The sequence below is a fragment of the Oryx dammah genome, unplaced genomic scaffold, assembly GCF_014754425.2.
Source record: "Oryx dammah isolate SB20612 unplaced genomic scaffold, SCBI_Odam_1.1 HiC_scaffold_29, whole genome shotgun sequence".
Classification (NCBI taxonomy): Eukaryota; Metazoa; Chordata; class Mammalia; order Artiodactyla; family Bovidae; genus Oryx; species Oryx dammah.
The window spans coordinates 93,079,765-93,103,352 of NW_024070213.1; the positions used below are offsets into that span (position 1 = coordinate 93,079,765).

Here is a 23,588-nt window from a genome sequence, read left to right on the forward strand (position 1 = left end):
AGAATTTGGTGAAAGGGATGAAGCTACTACAGACTACAGACAAAGGTCTGGTAATGGCCACTGACTAGCTGGATGCAGGAGGTAGGAAGTGTGTCTGTTCGCCAGCTCAGAATATATAAAGCATCCAGAGAAAAGGGCAGACGAACGGTTGGGTGAAACTGACAGAGGCTTTAAAAACAATTGACTACATTATAAATCAACTGCATTTAAATTTAAAACAAAGATTTAAAAATGTTAAGAATGCAATCAATTAGCTTTTCACGGTGATCTCAAATACTTCAGAAGCTTATGTTCCAGGTGAGCAAGACCTGCATTTTAATAACCATGCACTTGACTCCACATCTTTCTCACCCAAAGGAACTCGTGAATCCTCAGTTCATACACTGTAACTCCTAGCCATCTTTTTTTAAAACTTAATTTTTATTGGAGCATAGTTGCTTTACAATATTATGTTTCTGCTAAGTCGCTTCAGTCGTGTCCGACTCTGTACGACCCCATAGATGGCAGCCCACTAGGCTCCTCTGTCCCTGGGATTCTCCAGGCAAGAACACTGGAGTGGGTTGCCATTGCCTTCTCTATTATGTTTCTACTGTACAGCAAAATGAACCAACCAAACATATACATACATCTCCTCTCTTCTGGATTTCCTTCCCCTTCAGGTCACCACAGTGTATTAAGCAGAGTTCCTTCTGCTATACAGTATGTTCTCATTAGTTATCTGTTTTATACATAGTATCAATAGTATATATGTATCAATCCCAAACTCCCAGTTCACCACCCCTGACCATCCTTTGAATCCATCCCCTTCTCTTCATCCTTATCTGCCTCCAGCTACTTCTACTCTCGGTCCCCTCAACCTGAATCACTGCAACAGCTTCCCTTCTGTCAGACTTTTCTGAATGCAGCCCTTCCCTCCTCCAGCCCTGATCTCCACCTGTGGCCATTCATTCAACAAAAATGTATTGATCATCAATGGCTACTTTGAGCCAGACACTTTGTACCTTCTTTGGTATCCGTTTTCTGTCACTCCACTCTCTACCCCATTTGACTTGGCCACATAGAACCTTTTTTTGGCTCCTCAGACAAAGCTTTTTCCTTCCTTTGGTGGGTCACACTAGCTGGGCTCTGCCTGGAATACTCTTCCCCTTTTTCTTTGTCCAGCTCAACGCTACTCATCCTCCAAGAAGCTCTCCTCGCCCTCTCGCTGTTCCCCCGAGTCTAGTTAGGTGTCCTCCTCGCGTGTTTCTCACTCGAGTCCCCTGCACGCTGTTCATGGCTGTCAGGTGCTGGCCACTTGCTGCTATCCCAAGAGGCTCTCAACACTGGGAGCAAAGAACAGATCAGTCTCTTTCTGTCATGGCGTCCCTACCACCTAGCACAGTGTCTGGCACACAGATGCTCAATAAATATTTGTTTGAATGAACGAATGCAATGAACTTAAGATGATAAAATATTGGCCATTTCCTTTTCTCATCTCACCAAGGGCATTCCCAGCTTTTCAGATCCCTGAACTATCTGAACCATCCAGGAAGGGTCAAGTTCAACGGTCTCTGGCTTGTCACTCACCTAAGCAACTTGAGGGGGGATTTGCCGGCCTCCACCCTTCTCCAGCCACAGGCGATAGTGGGGGCCTGTGGCCACAGGAGGAGTGGAGCAAAGGCGAGGGGGACTGAGGGAGGGTGCAGGGAGTGGGGGAGAGGGGGTCTACAGGGTGAGGCTGTTCAAATTCTGCCATTTGACCTGTTGCCCTGGGCACTCTGGGCTCAGGAGGTTCTCTTGCCTTCTTCGTTCGCTAAGAATGCTGATAAAAACCAGTGGCGCACACGTGCCTTTGTAGGCTGTTCTGGTCGGGACGTTGCAGGTACAGGTCTCATTGTGCACGCTTTTGCCCTTGCAGAGCATCCTGCCCGTGTCCACGTTCTTCACCACGCACTCTGAGTGCCTTGGAGAGAAGCTTCCCACCACCGTCACTGTCGTCTGTGGGGAAGAAAATACAGGAACCAAATTATGTGGTGTTCTTCCGTCATCTCTGTGCACCCTAGAGCCTTAAAGGAACTGACCTTCTGATTTGCCACAAGAGAGTTTCTTGGATTGCTGACGCAAAGAAAGAGATGTTTTATTGGCTATTTAATTTTCTCTATTGTGAATCGCATATTCATATTCTTAGGCCATTTTTCTGCTTTGTATTTTTTCTTATCAATTCTTAAGAGCTCTCTGTATAGTATAGATATTAATCCTTATCTGTCATATTTCTGACACATTTTCTCCTAATGTACTGTTTGTCTTGCAGTTTGTATGTGTTTTACCCTATATAATATGTTTTTATGATCAAATACAAAGTTTATTGTTATAAAGTTCTTCACAACTCTTGCTTGTGGACAAATATAATATTGTTTCACCATCTTTGTTTTATTTTTTAAACTTATATCTTTAATCCATCTGGAATTTATTTTTATACAAAGGATAAGATATGGGCTCAACTTTATTTTTACACAGATGGTTAATCAGCTAGGTCACAAGCATTTATTTTAAAAAAAGTTCCTTTTCCCAACTGAATGGAAATACCACTTTTCTCATATATTAAATCACCATATACCTACAAGTTATTTCTGAACTTTGCACTGCTCCAATTATCTATTGATCCACTTCTTTTCCAATGTCATCAAATTTTCAAGACTGTGGATTTAAATATATTTATGGTAAATCTATTTTTATTTTCATAATTTTCTTAGCATTTTCTAGACATTATTTTTTCCATATGAACTTTAAGATAATTTTACCCAAATAGGGAGATGGCACTGTGAGTCTAACTGGAAATGTACTAAATATATGCATTAATTTTAGGAGATTTTATATCTTTATGATATGAGGCATTCTCATCTAAACACAAATTGTTTTGTTTATATTTAGGAGGCGGAAGATGTGGTAGGGAGAGGAGGAAAAGGGACTAGAAAGAGGAGGAGGAGAAAGAAAGCAAAGAAGAAGAAAAAAAGAGGAAAGTTAAAGAAAACAATATGTCAATGGGAGACCCGTTTTGCATCAGGCGCATTCAGGGGATCTGGTGGGGAGGTGGGCTAAATATTAGGAAGGTAGGAACATAGGAAGCGATCAGCTTATCATCTTCGATGAAGAGTGACAGTCCCTCCCCACTGGGAAGTGTCCATCTCCTGTTATACTTCTGATCTCCGCCCAGAGTCTACACGGCCAGCTAAGAATCCACTGTCTCTCATCCTTGGATAAGCTCTCTCTATTTTCCTCTGGGGTTGCACCCCTATCTTTTTACTTTTAAAAAGTTCTGTTTCTAAGCCACAGAATCATGCTGGAAGAACACAAGTTCTTACAGTCCAACTTCCACTGAGCTGAAGTCCACCCATCTCCAGGGGACCTCAACACAGCACTGAACCCCCAGCCACCCCCACCAGCTCCTCTTCAACACCTGGCTGAAGTCTCCCTCACGCCTCACCCTTGCATTTCTCCCTGGACTGCACATCTCAGCATACGACCATTATCACCTGTTACCCTGTCCACAAGTATGTCTTAAATGGAATACATTGGTCAAACACGATAACGAAAGTATCAGAAAGTTTGTTAAAGTCCTATTTTCAGTAGCTCCTTTAAATTTTCCACATTGCCTTCAGTCCTCATATGCACAGCATTTACATAACTGTAATCATTGCATTAATTTATTTCATAGTGAAGTGAAGTCGTTCAGTTGTTTCCAACTCTTGGCGACCCCATGGACTGTAGCCTACCAGGCTCCTCTATCTATGGGATTCAATTTATTTCATAAACATTTATCAAACGTTAAAGATGTGCCGTGTGCTACACAAGTATCTGCTACTTCAGTGAAGCAAGCAGTTACAGTCCTTACCCTCAAAGAGCTTACAGTCTAGCAGAAGTGTGCAAAATTTCACTGGACTAAAACTGGAAGGCCACACAGGATTGAGATCACTGTTGGTGGGAATGCAAATTGATACAGCCACTATGGAGAACAGTATGGAGATTCCTTAAAAAACTAGGAATAAGACTACCATATGACCCAGCAGTACAGCTACTGGGCATATACCATGAGAAAACCATATTTCAAAAAGATGTATGTAACCCAGTGTTCATTGCAGCACTATTTGCAATAGCCAGGTCAGGGAAGCAACCTCTGTGTCCATCAACAGATGAATGGATAAAGAAGTTGTGGTACATATATACAATGGCATATTACTCAGCCATAAAAAGGAATGCATTTGAGTCAGTTGTAGTGAGGTAGATGAACCTAGAGCCTATTATACACAGTGAAGTCAGCCAGAAAGAGAAAAACAAATATCATATATTAATGCATATATATGGAATCTAGAAAATCGGAACTGATGAGCCTATTTGCAGGGCAGGAATAGATATGCAGATATAGAGCACAGACTTGTAGACACAGCAGAGGAAGGAGAGAGTGGGGCAAATTGAGAGAATAGCATTGACATATTTACACTATCGTGTGGCAAAACACAGCTAGTGGGAAGCAGCTGAATAATATGGGGAACTCAGCTCGGTGTTCCGTGATGACCTAGACGAGTGGGATGGAGGGGTGGGAGGGAGGCTCAAAAGGGAGGGGATATATGTATACTTATAGCTGAGTCACGCTGCTGTACAGCAAAAACAAACTCAACATTGTAAAGTAATTATCCTCCAATTAAAAGTTTTAAAAGAGAGAGAGAGATGCTAGAAGCCTGGGCTAGGATGGTACAGCAGAAATGCAAAGAACTGACAGCTCCAAGACACCCTTTAAAGGTATCATGGGCCAGGACTGGAAGTGGGGTATCTGGTTGTGGAGGATTTGGTGAGCTAACGAATGTACAGAGGTACCATATGTTGCAGTGGGACACATGGAGCAGGAGGCAGACTTTGGATGGAAAAGTCAAGACTTCATCTTTGGTTGTGTTCAGTAAAGTACTTGTGTGATAATTAAGAAGAGATGAGTCTGGAGCTCAGAGGCGATCTGGGCGGGAGATAAAGGAGACATGGGCATATGATGGCATATTAAGCCACAGGAGTGGACAAGACTGTCTGTGGACAAAGCAGAGTCAGCTGGAGGAAGAGCCAAAGCTGGGGCTGAACTAGCTCCAAGAGTCAGAGTCAGGGAGAGAAGGAGCCAGCACAGGAGGCCGAGGCAGAGTCAAGAAAGAAGGAAGAGGCTATGAAGAGTGTGTGCCGTGGAAGGCAATGGAAGAGTTTCAAGAATGCAACCAAACGGCCATATTAAGATGAGGACTGACAGTGTCTCCTGGAATACCTCTATGGAGTTTAGATTCAGGGGAACAATGGGGCAGAAGTTGACACTGATATGAAAAAAGGAGACAGTTTTTTGGGTTTTTTTTTTCAAGTGCAGTGGAGGAAGAGGACAGTCAAGGAGTTGAAGGTATTTTAATGTGACTTTAGGATTCCTCTGTGGCTCAGATGGTAAAGAATCTGCCTGCAATGTGGGAGACCTGGGTTCGATCCTTGGGTTGGGAAGATCCCCTGGAGAAGGAAATGGCAACCCACTTCAGTGTTCTTGCCTGGACAGCTCTGTGGACAGAGAAGTCTGGTGAGCTACAGTCCATGGGGTCACAAAGAGTCAGACATGACTGAGTGACTAACACTTTCTTAGGTTCCATGCAAGAATGGTTAAAAAGCTGATGCCTTGGATTATGTATAGAAAAGTAGGAATGCTTCCCAGGTAATGCTTCCCAGGTAATGCTTCCCAGGAATGCTTACCAGGTAATAACTCTTAAATTAAGCTGGATAAAGTGGGAATGAAGACCCGAAAAATCAGATGAGATACAAAGTTTGAGTGTCAATTAGCTCGTAATGTCCACGGAGCCAAAGAAATTCTTGTCACATGACATTTCTATCATTCTATCAACAGAGCTTATTTTGCTTAACCTTACCTCTTCTTGACAAATAGTTTGGTATTTCCAAGTTTCTAAGTCTATACATGTCACAACAGTAACATCCATACGCAAGTGCTTTCTCTTTTTTCAAATTACTTCTCCAGAAGTCTAAGCCTGGAAGTAGTGCTTCAAACAGAATGAATATATCTATGACTATTGAAATATTACTGTCAAATTGCTTTCTAAAAAGGTTGTGTTAATTGGTATCGCCATCACTAGGTGTCAGCAAACCTTATTTACACTTAAATTTGTATTTATTTATTTGATAACTGGTGAAGCTGAACATATTTCCATATCTATGTCTAACTCTCTAAACCTCCTCTTGTGAGAATATACATTTTTGCCTGCTTATTTTTTGGTGTCTCTATATTTTTTTTACTTTTTCCCTAGCTTTCATATCTTGCAGCTAATATTTTGCCTGTTGCAAATGTTTTTCCTGAAGCATGAGCTTTAGTCATCACTTATTTTTTGTGGTATAGATTTTTTTTTAAGTATATGAATATTTTTCTCTTGCTATTACATTATATATTGTTTCAGAGCCAAGAAAATTACACTTCCAAATTATCTGACGCTCAATTATTTTCTATGTTAGGTTTTTAGATGAATTTCTTAATTAGGCTAAAATTTATATTTCATGTAAAAAATGTGAATTAAATTACATTTCTGTATTGTAAGCCAGTTATTTCAGCAACTTTTATTTTGTTTCCTCTTAATTTGAGATAAACAATCTTTAAATTTTTTACATCTATTTCTGAGCTTTGTAGCCTATTCCATGAATCTATATTCCTATTTTTTATTTATGTTTTTAGGCTGCACCACGAGGCATGTGGGATCTTAGTTTCCCAACCCATGGGGATCAAACCCATGCTCCCTGCATTGGGAGCATGGAGTCTTAACCATTAGACTGCCAGGGAAGTCCCTATATTCTCATTTTAAAACAAGAGTCATGGGCTAAATTATTGCCACTATATAGTGTTTATAATCATATGGAAATGGTCTTGCTTAAAGAATTTTCTTTTTCTCAGTATATATCTTGGATATTCTTGACCAATTCACATTAGTATTTCAGATGAATTTTATACATTAATTTCAGGGATTCCCTGGTGGCTCAGACAGTAAAGATTCTGCCTGCAGTGCAGGAGACCCGGGATCGATTCTTGGGTCATGAAGATCCTGTGGAAAAGGAAATGGCAACCCACTCCAGTATCCTTGCCTGGAAAAGTCCAAGGACGAAGGAGCCTGGCAGGGTCTAGTCCGGGGTCTCAAAGAGTCGGACACGACTAAATGACTTCACTTTTAAGACAAAAACTATTCAAATTTTTACTGGGATGACATGAAATCTAGACAACAGATTGAGGAAATAGTGACATTTTTATGATATTGTCCCACCAAGAAACATAGTATATGTCTGGATATATTTAACATGCTTTTCGTATCTTTCAAGAAAATACCTGTTTTTGTTTTTATTTTTATATTTATTTACATTTTTAATTGATAAGATTTCCTTATTATGAATTATAATTAGCCTCAATAGACCACTGCCTCACTATCTAATTACTATTAGAAAAAAGAAAATAGGAAAAACTATTGCACAGTCAAAATCACTGTTATGGTAGGTGGCTTCAACACGTATCTCCCAGTAAAAAGAATTTTAAAGCACAATGTACATGCCTCACTCTGCGGGTCTGAGCCTGAGTACTTCCATTGTTTTTAATGAATGGGATCTTTTATTAATGTGTTAACAGTTTATCTTAGATGTTATAAGGTTATTGATACTTGAACGTTTACTGAACATTAGCACTTTGACCTTAATTAATTTGAATAGTTTTAAAAGCTAATATATTTAGATTTTACAGATATATCAATATACCCACTTAAGATGAGCAAATAATGTTTTTGTCTCTCCCATTCCAATAATTATTTCTATTATTAACACTTGTTTCTTGCATTAGTGCATGGGACACGACTTTAAAAACAATATTGGTTGTCTCAGACAGAATTCCATGTTTCTCTTCTGATTTGTAAAAACAATGTTTCTCTTTTCTCTTTTAGGAACCATGCTATTTGTGGGAAATACTTTTGCTCCTACAAACCATTTTTACTGTTAAAAATCTCTTTATTTATTACTGTTCAGTTGCTCAGTCATGTCTGACTCTGTGACTCCGTGGATTGTGGCACACCAGGCTTCCTTTGTCTTTCACTATCCCAGAGTTTGCCCAAACTCATGCCCATTGAGTCAGTGATGCCATCCAGTCACCTCACCCTCTATTCTCCCCTTCTCCTCCTGCCTTCAATCTTTCTTCATCAGGGACTTTTCCAATGAGTCAGCTCTTCGCATCAGGTGGCCAGTGTATTGGAGCTTCAGCTTCAGCAACAGTCCTTCCAGTGAATATTCAGGGTTGATTTCCTTTAAGATTGACTGGTTTGATCTCCTTGCAGTCCAAGGGACTCCCAAGAATCTTCTCCAACACCACAATTCGAAGGCATCAATTCTTTGGCACTCAGCCTTTTTTATTGTCCACCTCTCACATCCAAACATATAATTTTACATAATGTAAAAATGGGGTGCCATGCATCCCTTTTTGTGTGTCTCTGTGTATATGAGGATTTCAGTGGCCTCTCTTTTTTAAGTCTATCTCTGACCTTTCCTCCACTACATGAATTATTTCATCATGGGAGCCTATGTTTACAACCTAGTATGAATTCTCTCAAGTTTTTGTCCATGCTCAAATAATCGTATAGAGACATAAGCATAAACATATAGAGGGACAGTTTTGGATCAATATAAGACCACGCTATATATACTTTTCTGCATCTTGGTATTTTTATTCAACAAAATCTCATAACATTCCTCCAAGGCAATTAGAATTGCTCTACTCCTCTCTTTTTAACGCTAATTTCATAACAAGGATGAGAATATACTACCTTCTAATTGTCTTGTGTAAACAAGAGGCTCTGTATTATATGCATCTTTTTTTTTTTTTTTTTGTACCAAGAAAGTTACTAGAATGTTATTTGCAGTGAGCAAATGCTCTTTGAACCAAGTTATTGTGATAGCTGGAACTGGAGAAGACAATAGACTTTCAGCTCTATAGGTTCAGGATAAGAAATTACTTAAATAACCAAGGATCTGAGACTCTCAGCAAGCCACAGTTAACCATAAAGACGGGAAATATTTTGAAGTAATATGACCAAGAGCTGGAGACAGACATCTTATCAATGTCACTAAAATAATCAGCCCAAAGTTGGCTTCAAAGAATAGCTTTACTCAAATTGCTAAAGTCTTATCTCCTTTACCTTGAGAGTGGTGGTGAGCTGGAGAGAGCGAGGTAACGGTTGCGTAGGAAGACTCTAGAGGGATTAGGGTAAACCACACTGGGACTCAAGGTGGGGAAGAAAGTACCAGTGGTTCTCTGGATGGTAAACATGTTCCAGACTAGATGTGAATGGTGATTAATTTATGCTGGTGAACCCAAAGATAGGCAAGCAAACCGTGTAAGCGGCTCTTGTTAGTCAATGAGCAGCTTACTTTCCCTCACCGCACTTTGCTTAAGTACTCCCCTTAACATTTTCAAAACGATAAAAGAAAAAAAGCCATGCGTAATCATAACCACTTATCAGAGTCCTGGGTATATTCAATGATCATGATATTTTCTAGCAGTCTCTATCAGCACTAAAGTCAGCTATTTTTCAGACTGATAACAGAAATAAAAATTTGGCCATACCTATACTTAGATACCTAAGCATCTTTTCCCCCAGAATCTGCTCATGCTAGTGCAGGTCTGGTGGAGGTTTGGATGAAAGCTTTGAAGGGTTTTTTGGGGAGGGCACCCCCCCAACCCATCCTCCACACCCTCACCCTCAGGAGGGCGATAGAAAGTAACAACAGCCAAATAAGTTGAAATCCATGAGTTCTGATCAGTTATGACTTGAAAGCTTGATTCTTTTATTATTTATCACTCATTAAATGCTCTGGCTCTCTTTTATTAAATGTTAAATCATCTTAAGTGGTACAGTTCTTGCTATTTGAAATGGCAAAGTGTAAGGGGAAAGAGAAAGTGGCCCATCTCCTTGTTAATGTGGCATTCAAATAAAACAGAGTGAGCTCAGCAGACAGGTCAACTGGCTGCTGATGGTGATTCTGTATAGTTATTCATAATACAAGAGCTGTAATTAGGGAGAAAATGTCTCCTTACAGCCACTGAGATTGCAAGGCAGGAATTCCATTTTCCCATGGGGCGAGGCTGGTATGTGAATCTGAAAATGCATGAATATGCTCACATTGCTTCACTTCTCTCATCCAATGACAGGCCTGATGTGTTGCCAAAGGCAGTATAGTACTGCCATAGCAAGAGCCCAGGCACTTTTCAAGGGACCGCCCCCCTTGCAATATTCACTGCCCATATTGCTTTCTCTCCCCATCAATATCACCTGAAGGCATGCACGTAAGACAGTTGTCAAAAACCCAAACACATCAAGAAAAGGAACTAAAAAACAAAATAAAATTCAGTATTTAAGTCGCACTTAAGGAATCTTGTAGACCATGAATCTGAACTTTTTTTTCCCTTCTTTTTTAAATCAATGTTTTTCAATGACATTAGTCCATTTTTCCCTTAATTTCAACAACTGAAGGTCATCTTCAGCTCCACAAGATGACAAACTCCATGAGGGCAGGGTCACGATGCATCTCATTCTCTGCTATCTCCCCGTCACCTTGCAGAATATACAGGAATTGATGCTCACACAGTGTCAGTTAACTGAGTGAATTCTCATAACTAAGCTTATTTGATCATTAATAGGTATCTTACACACAGAAGGAACTTGGCATCAGTTGACTAAAATGAGACAATAGAGACAAATTTAAAATCTTTCCTCTTACCTTATCTTTACTGCTTCGAAATAGGTGAATTTGAGGGCACTTTTTAGCTCCAGATAAAATATCCAGCCAGTTTTCTGAATTATTTAAATGTTCACAATCTTCTTTAAAAGTACACCTATCAAAAAAAACAAAAAGGGAGGGGGCAGCAACACAGCAACCCCAAACATGCATCATTAAAACTTTCTCATACTTGGCTTCAGTACAAAATGCCAGACTTTGTGTGAGGATTATTGATTTCGAGTGAGAATAAGAACATGATGCTAAAACTATGAAAAGCAACAGGAAACCAGCAAAGCATTTTTTCCATCATGTCTCAGAGCTGAGAACAAATGTGGACATGTTGAACTTAGACTCCTGAGCCATCTCTCAAGATGACATTGCAAATACATCCAAAACACATCCTCTCCTGGATTCTAAAATTAAAGCACTACCTTCTAGAAAAACCTAGCATAGAACAGCCCAAAAAAAGGTTCACACATCATAAACGTTTTAGGTTTGCCATTCATTTCCAGAATACCAACCTATTGTGTAACTTTTGCTGTTGTTTAAAAAAAAAAAAAAAGCGACCATTTCTGTGCTTTGCAGTATGATAATCAAATAAACATATTGCAAGGGCAGAGTCTTCCCAAGAATTTGATAAGACATTCCAGAACCATCTGCTACATAACATTTATTTAGACAGATACCAACTTACATCAAAAGCTATTGGGTGAAACATTTGCCAGGGCCACCTCCCCAAGTCAGCCAGCCCAGAGGCTGTCCCCAAAGAAATCTTAAGCTGTGGTCAGGGCCAGCTACTCTGATAAACACCATCATAAGCTGAAGGCGAAATCACCGCTTCGCCTATGCCTGTCTCGGTCACTCTAGGTCATGCGAGCTTGGGAGCTCCTGCCTCACCAGCAGGGCGGCCAGCTCAACAAGAATGAATGCCAAAGGTCACTTGGCTTCCAAATGGTGTCGGACTCCACAGACATTCTACTGAATGGTATCAAGGAAAGAACAAAACCTCTGTTACCTCTGCCTTCTCAAGGTCCAAGGTTAAAACGAAGCGGTGGAGGAGAACCAGTAAGTTTTAAAAGAAACTAAAAATTCATGAATCACATGAGATCAAAAGCAACTAAATAATAACCTCTTTCAACTCTGGGGAGTCCCTAAAAGGAAGTGAGTGGAGACAAGTGTGGTCCCAAACAATATATTTGACAAGCATTTTATTTCTTTTTCTTCTCTTTTTTTTAAAAAAAATTCTTAAGAATAAATTTAGGCCTCACAGCTTCATCTTTGAGTGCTGCGCTAATTTGAATATGACAGAAATAGAACAGGAAGCCAGTGAGTTTCATTAGACATCACCCCCAAGTGCAATTCTTTCAGCGTGTCATCATATTCTCCCATCTCGGGGAACCCTGCTTCCAGGCAGCACATCTGTGCCCAAGCTCTCCTCCACCTATGTCGGCTCCTTCTCCAACATCAGGACCACGGGGATTTTCATCAGCAATTCTCCACAGTCATAAATTTATCTGACCCTTGATGGCTAGCTCGTCCGTCACAGACATTAAGTTCAAATTAAACCTCCTCTCAATGTCAGGGAGAGTTTTCAATGGAGGGACACATACTGCTGGATTGAAACACACAGAAGGACAAGGCTGGTTCCCCATTTTGTATTAGAAAGCGATGATGACTGTCAAAAACGACCTGCCTCTCTCTCAGGGGCATTCCAGTTTGTATAAGGCACTTCCTCTGTCTAAGAGGAGGCCAAAAAAAAAAAAAAAAAAAAGCCAGTTCTAAAGAGAATGGAGTACAAATGTTTTTGTAGGCTTTTAATACTGCCTGGGAGTCAAGGCCTAAGGCTGCCAAAAAAACAAGTGTAAAATATTTCATACAAATAGTGCTACAATTTGCCAATTTGTCGGCAGAAAACAGTAGTGCCACTGAATTATCACTCCCTTTTCTGAACTCCTATAACATTTCTTGTTGGAACCACACATTTTGGTATTTAATCATATGCTGCCTTGAATTACAACTTAACTGGTTTACGTGTCTATGTCATGGCCCCCAGTAAGCTGTAAGCTCCTCAAAAGAAGGGAGAATGTCTTTAATATTTCTTCTGCAGATCTTTCAGTGTCTGACAGCATGATATACAAATACTGGGGTTTCAACAAACATTTTTGAATGAATGGATGAAATATGAAATCTCTATAGGTCCTTTCTGTAGGTGAGTTTTCTTTCTAGAGTTTCCTTAGGGGTTATGTCTGACTTGTACTTATAGTGAAGAGACTACTTTTAATACATGCCAAAAGTTTGAATCAGGGGCCAGAGAGGGGACAAATTAGAAACTAAGGTTTTCAGTTTATCTTTTGGGGAAAAAATACATATGTTTATATATATATAGGTTTCCCAGTTGGTGCTAGTGGTAGAGAATCTGCCTGCCAACGCAGGAGACATAAGAGACACGTGTTTGATCCCTGGGTCAGGAAAATCCCCCGGAAGAGGGCATGGCAACCCACTTCAGTATTCTTGCCTGGAGAATCCCACGGACAGAGGAGCCTGGTGGGCTACAGTCCATGGGGTTGCAAAGAGTCAGACAGGACTGAAGCGACTTAACACTGAAGCATATATATATTTATATATGTGTATATATATATGTAATAGACCTTTCACTTCCTATTTTGTATAAGGCGAAAACAAAATTTAACCATGTTAAGCAACTAAACATAAACTCCTGGTTTATAAAACACCTTTGAGATCTCATGCCTTCTTTCTCGCCAGCTGAAAAATAAAAATTAAAAAGCAAACCATAACGCCAAGAACGTATAACCAGATAGTCAACCAACAACAATATCTTATTACTTCTTCAATATTGCAGATGATAAAATCTTCATGATAGCACGTTACCCACACAAACTTTCTCTAGGAGGGGGAACAGACCTCAGAGCTCCCACGTTTTAGTAAATAAAACCAAAACGGTCCCTTTTGAAAGCCATCACTCTTGTTCCTATACATCCACAAAAGCAATGGTCAAGTGCATAGCCACTTAAGCCTTTGCCCAGATAAAAATCTGAAAATTTCATTTTCAGACTCAGGTCTCGGCAAGGCTGATCCTCAGTGAAGCAACCTCAGATAGGCTGCTTTCTTAATTGACTTCATGATAATTTCTTCAGATACGAGGAAAGACAGGAAGAAAATGGGATTCAAATTAGAATGAGCATATTCTGGGGGAAAAAAAATGGCAGACGTGTATTTGCTTTTCTTTTCTTATGCTGTTGCTCCAGTCTCCATGGAGGGTCTTTCCCAAAGTTCTAGGACTCCCAATTAATATTTTTCTGGCCCTTATCCAGCTAGATTTCATGCCTACAAAATAAGGCCAACATTAGCAGACACTAGCCTACTTGCAAATTAATAGAATCAGCATTAATGGGGGAAAAAAAAAAACTGCCTGAAGAAAAAAAAAAAAAAGCCCCCAAACCAAAAGTTAATTAAAAACAAAAAAAACTTTTGCTAGGTGAAAGGACCATGAATTCAATTTAGTGAATTAAACTACTTAAGAAGGCTTGTTCATAGTATCTACTGTAGAGCTTAATCTGTTCAAAATAATAAGAGTTAGAGACTGTTGCTCAACTATATACATATGTGGACCTCCCCTCCCTTCCCCTTAACTCTTAGTTTGTTCAAAACTCACGAACAGGGAGATTCCAGAAACTTGTCCAGGTATCTGCCGACAGTGTGTTTGCTTCCTGAGTCTGTAGAAATCTTTCCAAACCCTGATGTCCGTCAGTCACCACCCCACCAGTATCTACATGGGGGGAGCTACCACTGTTCTGAGTGCTGATGGTCTCTCCTCCTCTGTTAGTCCTCACGGGCTTCCCAGGTGGCTCAGTGGTAAAGAACCCACCTGCCAATGCAGGAGACACAGAAGATGCGGGTTCAATCCCTGGGCTGGGGAGATCCCCCGGAGGAGGAACGGCACCCAGCTCCAGTACTCTTGCCTGGACATTTCCATGGACAGAGGAGCCTGGAGGGCTACAGGAGGAGCAGGGGGTCACAAAGAGTCAGACAAGACTGAGCATGCATACACTGCTGCTGCTAAGTCGCTTCAGTCGTGTCCGACTCTGTGCGACCCCAGAGACGGCAGCCCACCAGGCCCCCCGGTCCCTGGGATTCTCCAGGCAAGAACACTGGAGTGGGTTGCCATTTCCTTCTCCAGTGCGTGAAAGTGAAAAGTGAAAGTGAAGTCGCTCAGTCGTGTCTGACTCTTCGCGACCCCATGGACTGCAGCCCTCCAGGCTCCTCCGCCCATGGGATTTTCCAGGCAAGAGTACTGGAGTGGGGTGCCATTGCCTTCTCTGGAGCATGCATATACATTAGTCCTCAAAAGCACGTTGCTCTATAGGGATGAAATGGAGGCTCAGAGAGGTGTTTACAATGTGCCAAGGTTTCACAGGTTCAAGCGTCTGAAGTCTGCTCTCAGAGCCACACACTTGGCCACGCAGCTGCACGGTCATCTGTGAGCCCTATGTGTTACGACATGTCAGTCATGTCTGACTCTTTGCGACCTCATGGACTGTAGCCCGCCAGGATCCTAACTGCCATTTAATAAGCTGCACAAAAATAATGACATTTAGAGTTCCTCCTGGTTTCCTTGGGCCCCACTAGTGGTTGGAGGGTGGGGCTGGGGCAGGACAAGGCGACAGAGATGAAGACGCCAGGAGCATAGAATGAAGAAGGTGAGACAGAGCCTCCAGAATGAAGAGGGGAGCATGGATCTGGGAGGGAAACACAGAGCAGGGTTCTGAGAGGCCTTGCATGTTCACCCATCACTAGCCCTGAATACAAAACACTCAATTAGAGGTTAAGTTCCAGGAAGCCCCCCAACTCGCAAGTCTATTGTATTCCAAAAATTGGCTTGCAAACCCTCTGTTTGTAATATGGAATACACTTTTCTTCCCCATAGAAATAATGTTATAAATAGTGATTAAGTCTCCAGGTTTTAACCTGAAAAACCTATTTATTTGCGATGTAACTTCAATTCTGTATATTTGCAATATAAGAGTAGCAGAAAACAATGAGATTGAATCCATTTGCATTTTATAGCAGTTTTTCTTCTTTACTTGTGTTTCTGCTTGGCTGGTAGTCTGGGAACAGTGCCCAGCTGGATCGACTTTTAAATTTATTATTACAGTATTGCATTATACAGTATTTCTATTTTTTAATGGGGACAACTTAAATTATTAATTGTTTTCATGTCGACATAAAGAACTGGGAGACCCACCTCTAGAAATGAGCTGAAGTTTCCAGGCATGCAGGCAGGTGAAATGCCCAGGGAATGGGCTGGGGGCCTTGAAAACCTGACTCTATTAGGCTGGAATCTCTCCCTAAGCATTTACTACTTACTCAAACTTGAACTAGAAACTCTAAACTCAGAAATGTAACTTGTACTTCCTGCCACTCACATTTCATCAGCATCCTCTAATCTAATTGTTCACGAAGAGCAGACAGTCCCTGAAGTAAACTGACAACTAAATATCAGGTAATTGGCTTGAATGGGAGGGTTGGTGTGATCTGTTCCAAAGATTCTCTACTGATACAATATCAGAAAACTTTTAACAAGGAAAGATCCAGCCTCTCTCTCAGAACAGGAGACTGTGTCTGTGGCTGGAGGAAGATTTTGCTACAAGAGCATCCCAAGGTCTTCTGCTAAGTGACTTGAAACAGATGTCTGCATTTTTTCAGAAGGGCACGGAGCCCAGAGGAGGGACCAGGTGGTCCCGAGAATCAAGGGACTTTCATTAACGTTGGTAGTCCACGGGATGGAAAAACCAATCTCAACTGAAAAGAAGAGAATGAGAAGGCACTGTGACAAACTCAACTCTGAATTCTAGGCCTCCAGAGTCAGCCAAGAGGGATGCCAAAATACAAGACCAAAATAACTCGCCAGGAAAGCTGAAAAACTGCGTTTCAGCTCCAGTGATGAAAAGCCAACCTACATAAGAAAATGATGCTAATAACAGAAACAATTTAGAAGTTTTTTTTTTTTAACTGAAAACATCTAACATGCCAGGAGATGTTCTTTCATATGATTTGATTCATTTATTCTTCACAAATCTATGAAGTAGGTACGACAAATTCCCTTGCTTTTTACAGCTGGGGAAAACTGGAGGCAGAAGGCTCCATATTGTTTCCCAGGGTCACAGAGTTAGGAAGCAGAGAGGCTGAGATACCAAATCAGACAGTGCTGTTTCTAAGTTCGTGGCTCATCTCCCAGCCCCTACTGCCCCTCCCAGGGCCCTCGTCTATGGAGCCCTTTCCAGGGGCAAGGTGCTGTTTCTAGGACTTTCTGGGACTTGTTGATCCCATAGCTACCTCAGGAAGTAGGTATTATTGTTATCAGCTCCATTTCAATAATGAGGAAACTGAGGCGCAGAGATTAGACAGCATGGAAAGAATCTCAGCAGTCTGGCAGTGGTGTTCATACTCTTAGGACTGTGCCAAACAGCTCAAAATTCTCAAAGGTTTCCAGGATAATAACATCATAAAGGCCAAAATAAAAATAACTACATCCTCCCAGAGCCTGAGCCCTACGGGAAAAATACAGGTTTTATTCCATTTCTCAGCAATTCTCCAAGTGTGTTCTTTAAGCTGTTTTAGGTGTTAGTATTAAACGAGGCTTAAGAAATTTGGGAAACACTAGTTAAATAAAATTAAATGATCTTCTCTATTGCAGGAATTCTCAGAGCCTTCAATATTCCAGTGTACTTTGTAACTTAAAAGATAGGAATGGATAATGTACATCTTCTAACATTTTTACTGAAGGATTATAAGTCCTAGCCATGCACACTGAGAAGCACTTAAATCTTGGTTAATGAGCAATAATAATCCAAGTGGAAGATCAAACTGGAAAACTTGAGGCTTCTTTTGGTTCTTTTTTCTCATCTCTCATACTCAGCTGATGATGACCTATTCTTTCCAAGCATTGCTCTGTGCCATTTCCCACAACCTGCCCTCACCTGACACCTGGGCCCCTGCAGCAGGCTTCTGAACGGCCTCCCTCCTCCCTGCCTCTAGTCAGCTCTCCATACCAATGCCTAGGTTTTCTCAAGTCCAGAACTGATTACACCGCTTCCTACTGAGAAATCTTCAATGGCACCCTTCCACCTACACCAGACTCCTCTACCTACATCCCCTTCATGACCTGGAGCCTAGAACACACGTTTCCACGCTCATCTTGGTACCCAATACTAAGATCGAGCCTCTTCCTTCTGTTCCAAACTCATCCCCAGGCAATCGTGGGTTGATAAGTCTATTTAACTTACAAGCTCCTAAAGACATCCATCACTAATAATTAGTACATGGCACTTTGCAAAGAGCAATTACTTAATAAACACATGCGGGGAAAGCTGCCTGGCTCTTCTCGGCCTGTGCAGAATGTGCGAGGGCCTGCAATATTGGTGAAACGGTGCTCCAAGTTCAGAATCACCTCCTCCATGTCTGCCCAGCCTCCAGGCAAAGTAGTCATGCCCTCTGCTGTGTCCGTATGGGTACGTTACACATGCTTCTGGTACATACAGCACAATGGGCTGGTTGCTGACTGCCTGTCTCTCCGACCACACTGTAAGATCCCCAAGGGAAGAGCCTGCCTTATTCACCTTGGCGCCCCTAGGGCCTAAGGCCACATCTAGGATTCCTTCTACAAGTATTGTCTGAGTGCCCCCCAGATACCAAACACTGAGCACTGGGGATGTATGGATGTTTAAGCCAGTTAAAGCTCCCCTCTTAATGAGCTTATATTCTGGTGAGGCACATGGACCAAAACCAAATAAGCAGACAATAATTTAAATAGTTTCAAATCAAGGCTAGTTTTCAGCAGAAATTAAAAAAAATATAGCAGCAAGGAACTACTTTAGGTAAGCTGGTCAAGAAAGATGGCATTTCAAGGAGTTCCTTGGTGGCCTAGTGGTTAGGATTCCAGCCTTTCATTGCCATGACCTGGGTTCAATTCCTGGTTGGGGATCTGAGATCCCGCAAGCTATGCAGCATGGCCAAAAACTTAAATTAAAAAGAAAGATGGCATTTCAGCTCAGATCTCAAGGATGAAGACAACCTAGCCACATCAAGAGCAGAAGGAACAGCATTCTCGGCAGAAGGAACAGCAAGTGCCAGGAGCCTGAGCTCACTTAAAGTCTGGTCTCTGCAAGGAACTGATTAAAGACCAGACCAGGCTAGAACTTAGTGAAGAAGTGGTGGGTGGAGCTGCCAATTATAAGCGGGTGACGTTGGGCAAATCATACCTTCTCTCTGTTTCAGGCTTTCCAGCTGCAAAAATGCAGATAATAATCATTTCTATTTCATGGAATGGTTATAAAAATGTACATCTAGTTAACATACACCTACAAAAACATAGATGGAAGAGTTATTTCAGAAACGTCCATCTATTTAACTGAGGCTTCCAATAATGCCTCAGTAAATATTAGTAGCTGTTACTATATTTATTACATAGGCAAATGAAACAGAACTTAGGTAAAAAGTTTGAATGACATAAGCCAAACACATATAAAATAATACTGATGTGACAGGCATCTGGGCAACACGGGTAACTGGTCTGCCCTTTGCGTTGCTCACACACACCAGATCAACAAGCAGCCTGCCCCTTCCATGTAAGGAAGCAGACTCAGCTCATGGCTTCTTGGAAGGTTCTTAATCATAACCCTCCTCCTCTTCCCGAGGGTTCTCTGGGGTCTCCCCACGCCTTGAATACCAGCTCTGAGGGCATTTTTTCATGGCGTATTGGCTGATGCCTGCTTCCCACGCTAACCTGTGAGCTTCCACTGGGCAGAGCCTTGTTCATTTTTGTCTCCCTAGGGCCGGCACCCCACTCCAGTACTCTTGCCTGGAAAATCCCATGGATGGAGGAGCCTGGTGGGCTGCAGTCCATGGGGTCGCTGAAAGTTGGACACAACTCAGTGACTTCACTTTCACTTTTCACTTTCATGCATTGGAGAAGGAGATGGCAACCCACTCCAGTGTTCTTGCCTGGAGAATCCCAGGGATGGGGGAGCCTGGTGGGCTGCCGTCTCTGGGGTCACACAGAGTCGGACACGACTGAAGCGACTTAGCAGCAGCAGCAGCAGGGCCTAGTACCGGACCTGGCCCATGGCTGGTATTCAACACACGTTCACTGAACTGGATTAAGAATTAAATGTTCAAGTGACTAAATTCTTGTCTATGTCTCCACGATACCAGCAGAGGTTGTTTCACGGATTTTCGTTCACTGGGCTGGCCAGTGCCTGGCGTGGTGGGAAACCGGCCTTTGTCTGGACACTTGGAGCTATTCAGCACACATGCACCACAGCTGCAGACTGACACACTCACACAAAAAAGGGATGTGTGGCCTTCACCTCATGTGGCTCTTTGGTGGGTGATGAGGTTGTTTTAATTTCCAAAGGCATACCCTGAACTGACGAATTTAAGGGAGGTGTTCGTAAAGAATAGGTAGCCCGGAAATAAAGATGGCAAATGATGCCTCTCAAGTCAGGAAGATCTGGGTTCCAAGCTGCTCTCCCACACATTTGTTCTGTAATGGGAAGCACTCTTCAGCTTCTCAGGACCTCGGTTTCCCCCATCAGTAAAAAGATGGCAGCAATAAAACCCATCTTCCTAACAGTAACATCGAATCCCACACAGGGTGTTTCAGCAATGGTCCACTCTCCCTAAGTGATACAAGGGCCCAAACGCTACAAAACTTCACTGGTACCCAAGAGCAAAAACACCAAAGCCTGGCAGGAAGGCTTCCAATGAAGACAGGAACATTGGTTTCAATGTGGAGTTGTTGTTGGGAACAGGAAAAGTACAGGTCACCAAGACAAGTGAAAACATCTGAGGAATTTTTAAAAGCCAATCGATACATACTTATGAAAGTGCCTGCTGAGATAAGGTCATTTCAAAAAAAAAAAATCTATTCCATTAAAACATATGTTTACTAAAAGGGGTGTTCCTAATGGTACCTGCTCGAGCTACACAGCGTCAATTAAAAAGATGTGAGGATAAGTAGTTTGGAGACTGAAGCTGGACCGAACAAAACCGGCTTCTGAGTGTGGTAAGCATTCCCTCTGTGCCAGCCACTGTCAGCTGCCTGGGTGCCAAGAGCTGGGCGCCTTCATGGCTTCATCCCCTCTCCACCTTCTGCTTTGAAATATTCACAGCTCTTCTAACAGCTGACAAAGATGATGAAGAACCCAGGGGACTTGGGTCCACCCAAGACGCCCCTCCAGCATGAGAAGGCCCCCACATCCCTTTCAGCCTCCTTGGTAACCCAGATGCATGGGTTTGGCTTCTGCCAGGGTAATTCAGTGATGCCCTGAGGCCCGAATAACATATTCCTCTCTGCTCCCCACTGCTTCCACCCCACAGACAGTTGTCCTACTTGCTTCTACACAATTAGTCGGCACAATGGGGTCCTCACACGAGGAGGAGGGGCCGCCCCCAAATCCCATTATTCTCCCGATCGCTGCCGTTAGAGCCTCACTGGACCATAAAGGAGTGTCACTGCACAGAACGCAGCATGAGGACACGTCCCGGGTTGGAAGGAAAGGGGATGGATGCAGAACTGGGAGCCATCTTCTGTCGTGAATTGACTTCCTGGCCACAGCCTCCAAAGGGGACATCCCAAAGGGGAGTGCGCTCCTTTGGGTCTTGCCCTCTTCTCTGTGAGGCTTCCCAGGACCCTCTGATTGAAACTAACCTCCCCTGCCTCCAGCTGGCAAGCCCTACCCCTCCTCAGCTTTATTTTTCTTCCTAAGGGTGATCACATCTGACACGCTACGTTCTTATTTCTTATTCACTCTTATTCACGCTATGTTCTATGTTCTTATTCACTCTTCCCTCCTGTAGTTGGGTCAGTAATGTTCCACCCCTAATTCATGTCCACTCAGAACCTCAGAATGTGACCTGATTTGGAAAAAGTGCCTCTGCAAATGTCATTAGTTAAGGGTCTCAAGATGAAGTCATTCTGGATTTAGGGCATTCAATGACTAGTGCCTTGACAAGAGAAAGGAGAAGACAATTTGGACACATGAAGAGGAAAAAGGGCACGTAAAGATGGAGGCAGAGGTTAGAGATATGCTGCCATGAGCCAGGACACACTGGAAGCCACCAGAAGCTTGAAAGGGAGAGGAAGGTTTCTCCCCTCGAGGTTTCAGAGAGATCATCGCCCTGCTGATACCATGATTTTGGATTTCTAGCCTCCAGAACTGTGAGAGATTAAATCTTCACTGTTTGAAGCCACTGAGTGTGTGCCATTGGTTATGACAGTTTTAGGAAACTAATACATCTCTAAAAGGACCTGCACAGGGGAAAAGACACGGGACTGAGCTGTTCATCGCTAGAGAACCTAGATGCTCACTTAGAACAGTGTCTGACACACACTAGGTGCTCCATAAAGATTTGTTAAGTGGGACTTCCCAGAAAGTCCAGGGGTTGAGAGTCTGCAGAATCCACCAGCCAATGCAGGGGACATAGGTTTGATTCCTGGTCCGGGAAGATCCCACATGCTGTGGAGCAACTAAGCCCATGAGCCGAAACTATTGAGCGTGTGCTCGATAGCCTGTGCTCCACAACAAGAGAAGCCACTGCAACGGGAAGCCCCCGTACCAAACTAGAGAATAGTCCCCACTCACTGCAACTGGAGAATGCCCATGAACAGCAATGAAGATGCAGCACAGCCAAAAAACACACCCAAATCTGTTAAGTAAATGCATGGATGCTTCAACTCTCAAGCTGTAGAAGGGTTCCCATAACTCAGGTTGACCCAGATATGTAACCAGTCTTCCATGGTGGGTCCATCTGGAGCAGGCTCTCCCTTCTCCCCACCACCACCATGAGGGATAATGTCTCTAGGTTTCTCCTCCCTTTCACTATGGTGGTAGGTAAAGGTACTGGCTTGGGAGTTAGAGCCTAGCTCTAAGCCTAGACTTTAATCCTGTTTCCACTGCTTATACAAGCTATAGGAAGCAGATGAATGACCCCAAAGATATCTAAGTCTTAATCTCTTGAAGTTGTGAATGTGTTTACCTTTCTTGGCAAAAAGGACTTCAAAGATGTGATTAAGAATCTTAAAATGGGGAGATTATTTTAGATTATCTAAGTGAGCTTCAAGTAATCTCAAGGGTCCCTGTAAGAGGAAGCGGGAGGGTCAAAGAGGGAGATGTGATGATGGAAATAGAATTCAGAGCCAGAAAGGTCTGAAGAGGCTACACTGCTGACTTTGAAGATTCAAGAAGATGCCACAAGCCAAGGAGTGTAGGTGCCTCCAGAAACTTGAAAAGACAGGAAATGGATTCTCCCTATGGGCTCCAGAAGGAACACAGTCCTTTCTACACTCTAGTTTTAACCCAGCAAAACCCTCTACAGACTTCCAACTTCCAGATCTGTAAGAAAATAAATGTATGTTGTTTATGCCAGCAAGCTTATAATTATTTGCTACAGCAGAAGCAGGAAATGCATACAGAAACCTAAGGCTGTTTTCTCATCTTAAAAGTGGGTACTGTAATAAGTGCTTACTTCACAGGGTACCAGGAGGACTAAATGGAACACGCAGGGGACATTCAGAGGGCATAGCATCTGATGTGTGGTAAGCAGATTCTCCTCTGTGCCTGGGGACCCTGTCTCCTGGCTGAGCCTAGGCTCAAGGCAGGCTTCCTAGGGACAGGGCACTGTAACTGCATTCTGAAGGAGAAGTGGGCATATCCTGATGGATTCCTCCACTGAAAAGCCCCCAGTGGCCTTCTCTGCTGCAGAGTGCCCGC

At 42.5% G+C, this 23,588-nt stretch overlaps 1 protein-coding gene across 1 annotated transcript in view; it reads right to left on the reverse strand.

Annotated features, from left to right (window-relative positions):
- Nucleotides 1–23,588, reverse strand: part of PLXNC1 (plexin C1) — a 152,195-nt gene that overhangs the window by 79,257 nt on the left and 49,350 nt on the right. Inside the window, exons 5-6 of the mRNA XM_040234403.1 lie at nt 10,798–10,912; nt 1,830–1,977 (exon numbers count right to left, since the gene is read on the reverse strand). Coding sequence (XP_040090337.1) covers nt 1,830–1,977; nt 10,798–10,912 — 263 coding nt within the window. The remainder of the gene's footprint in view (nt 1–1,829; nt 1,978–10,797; nt 10,913–23,588) is intronic.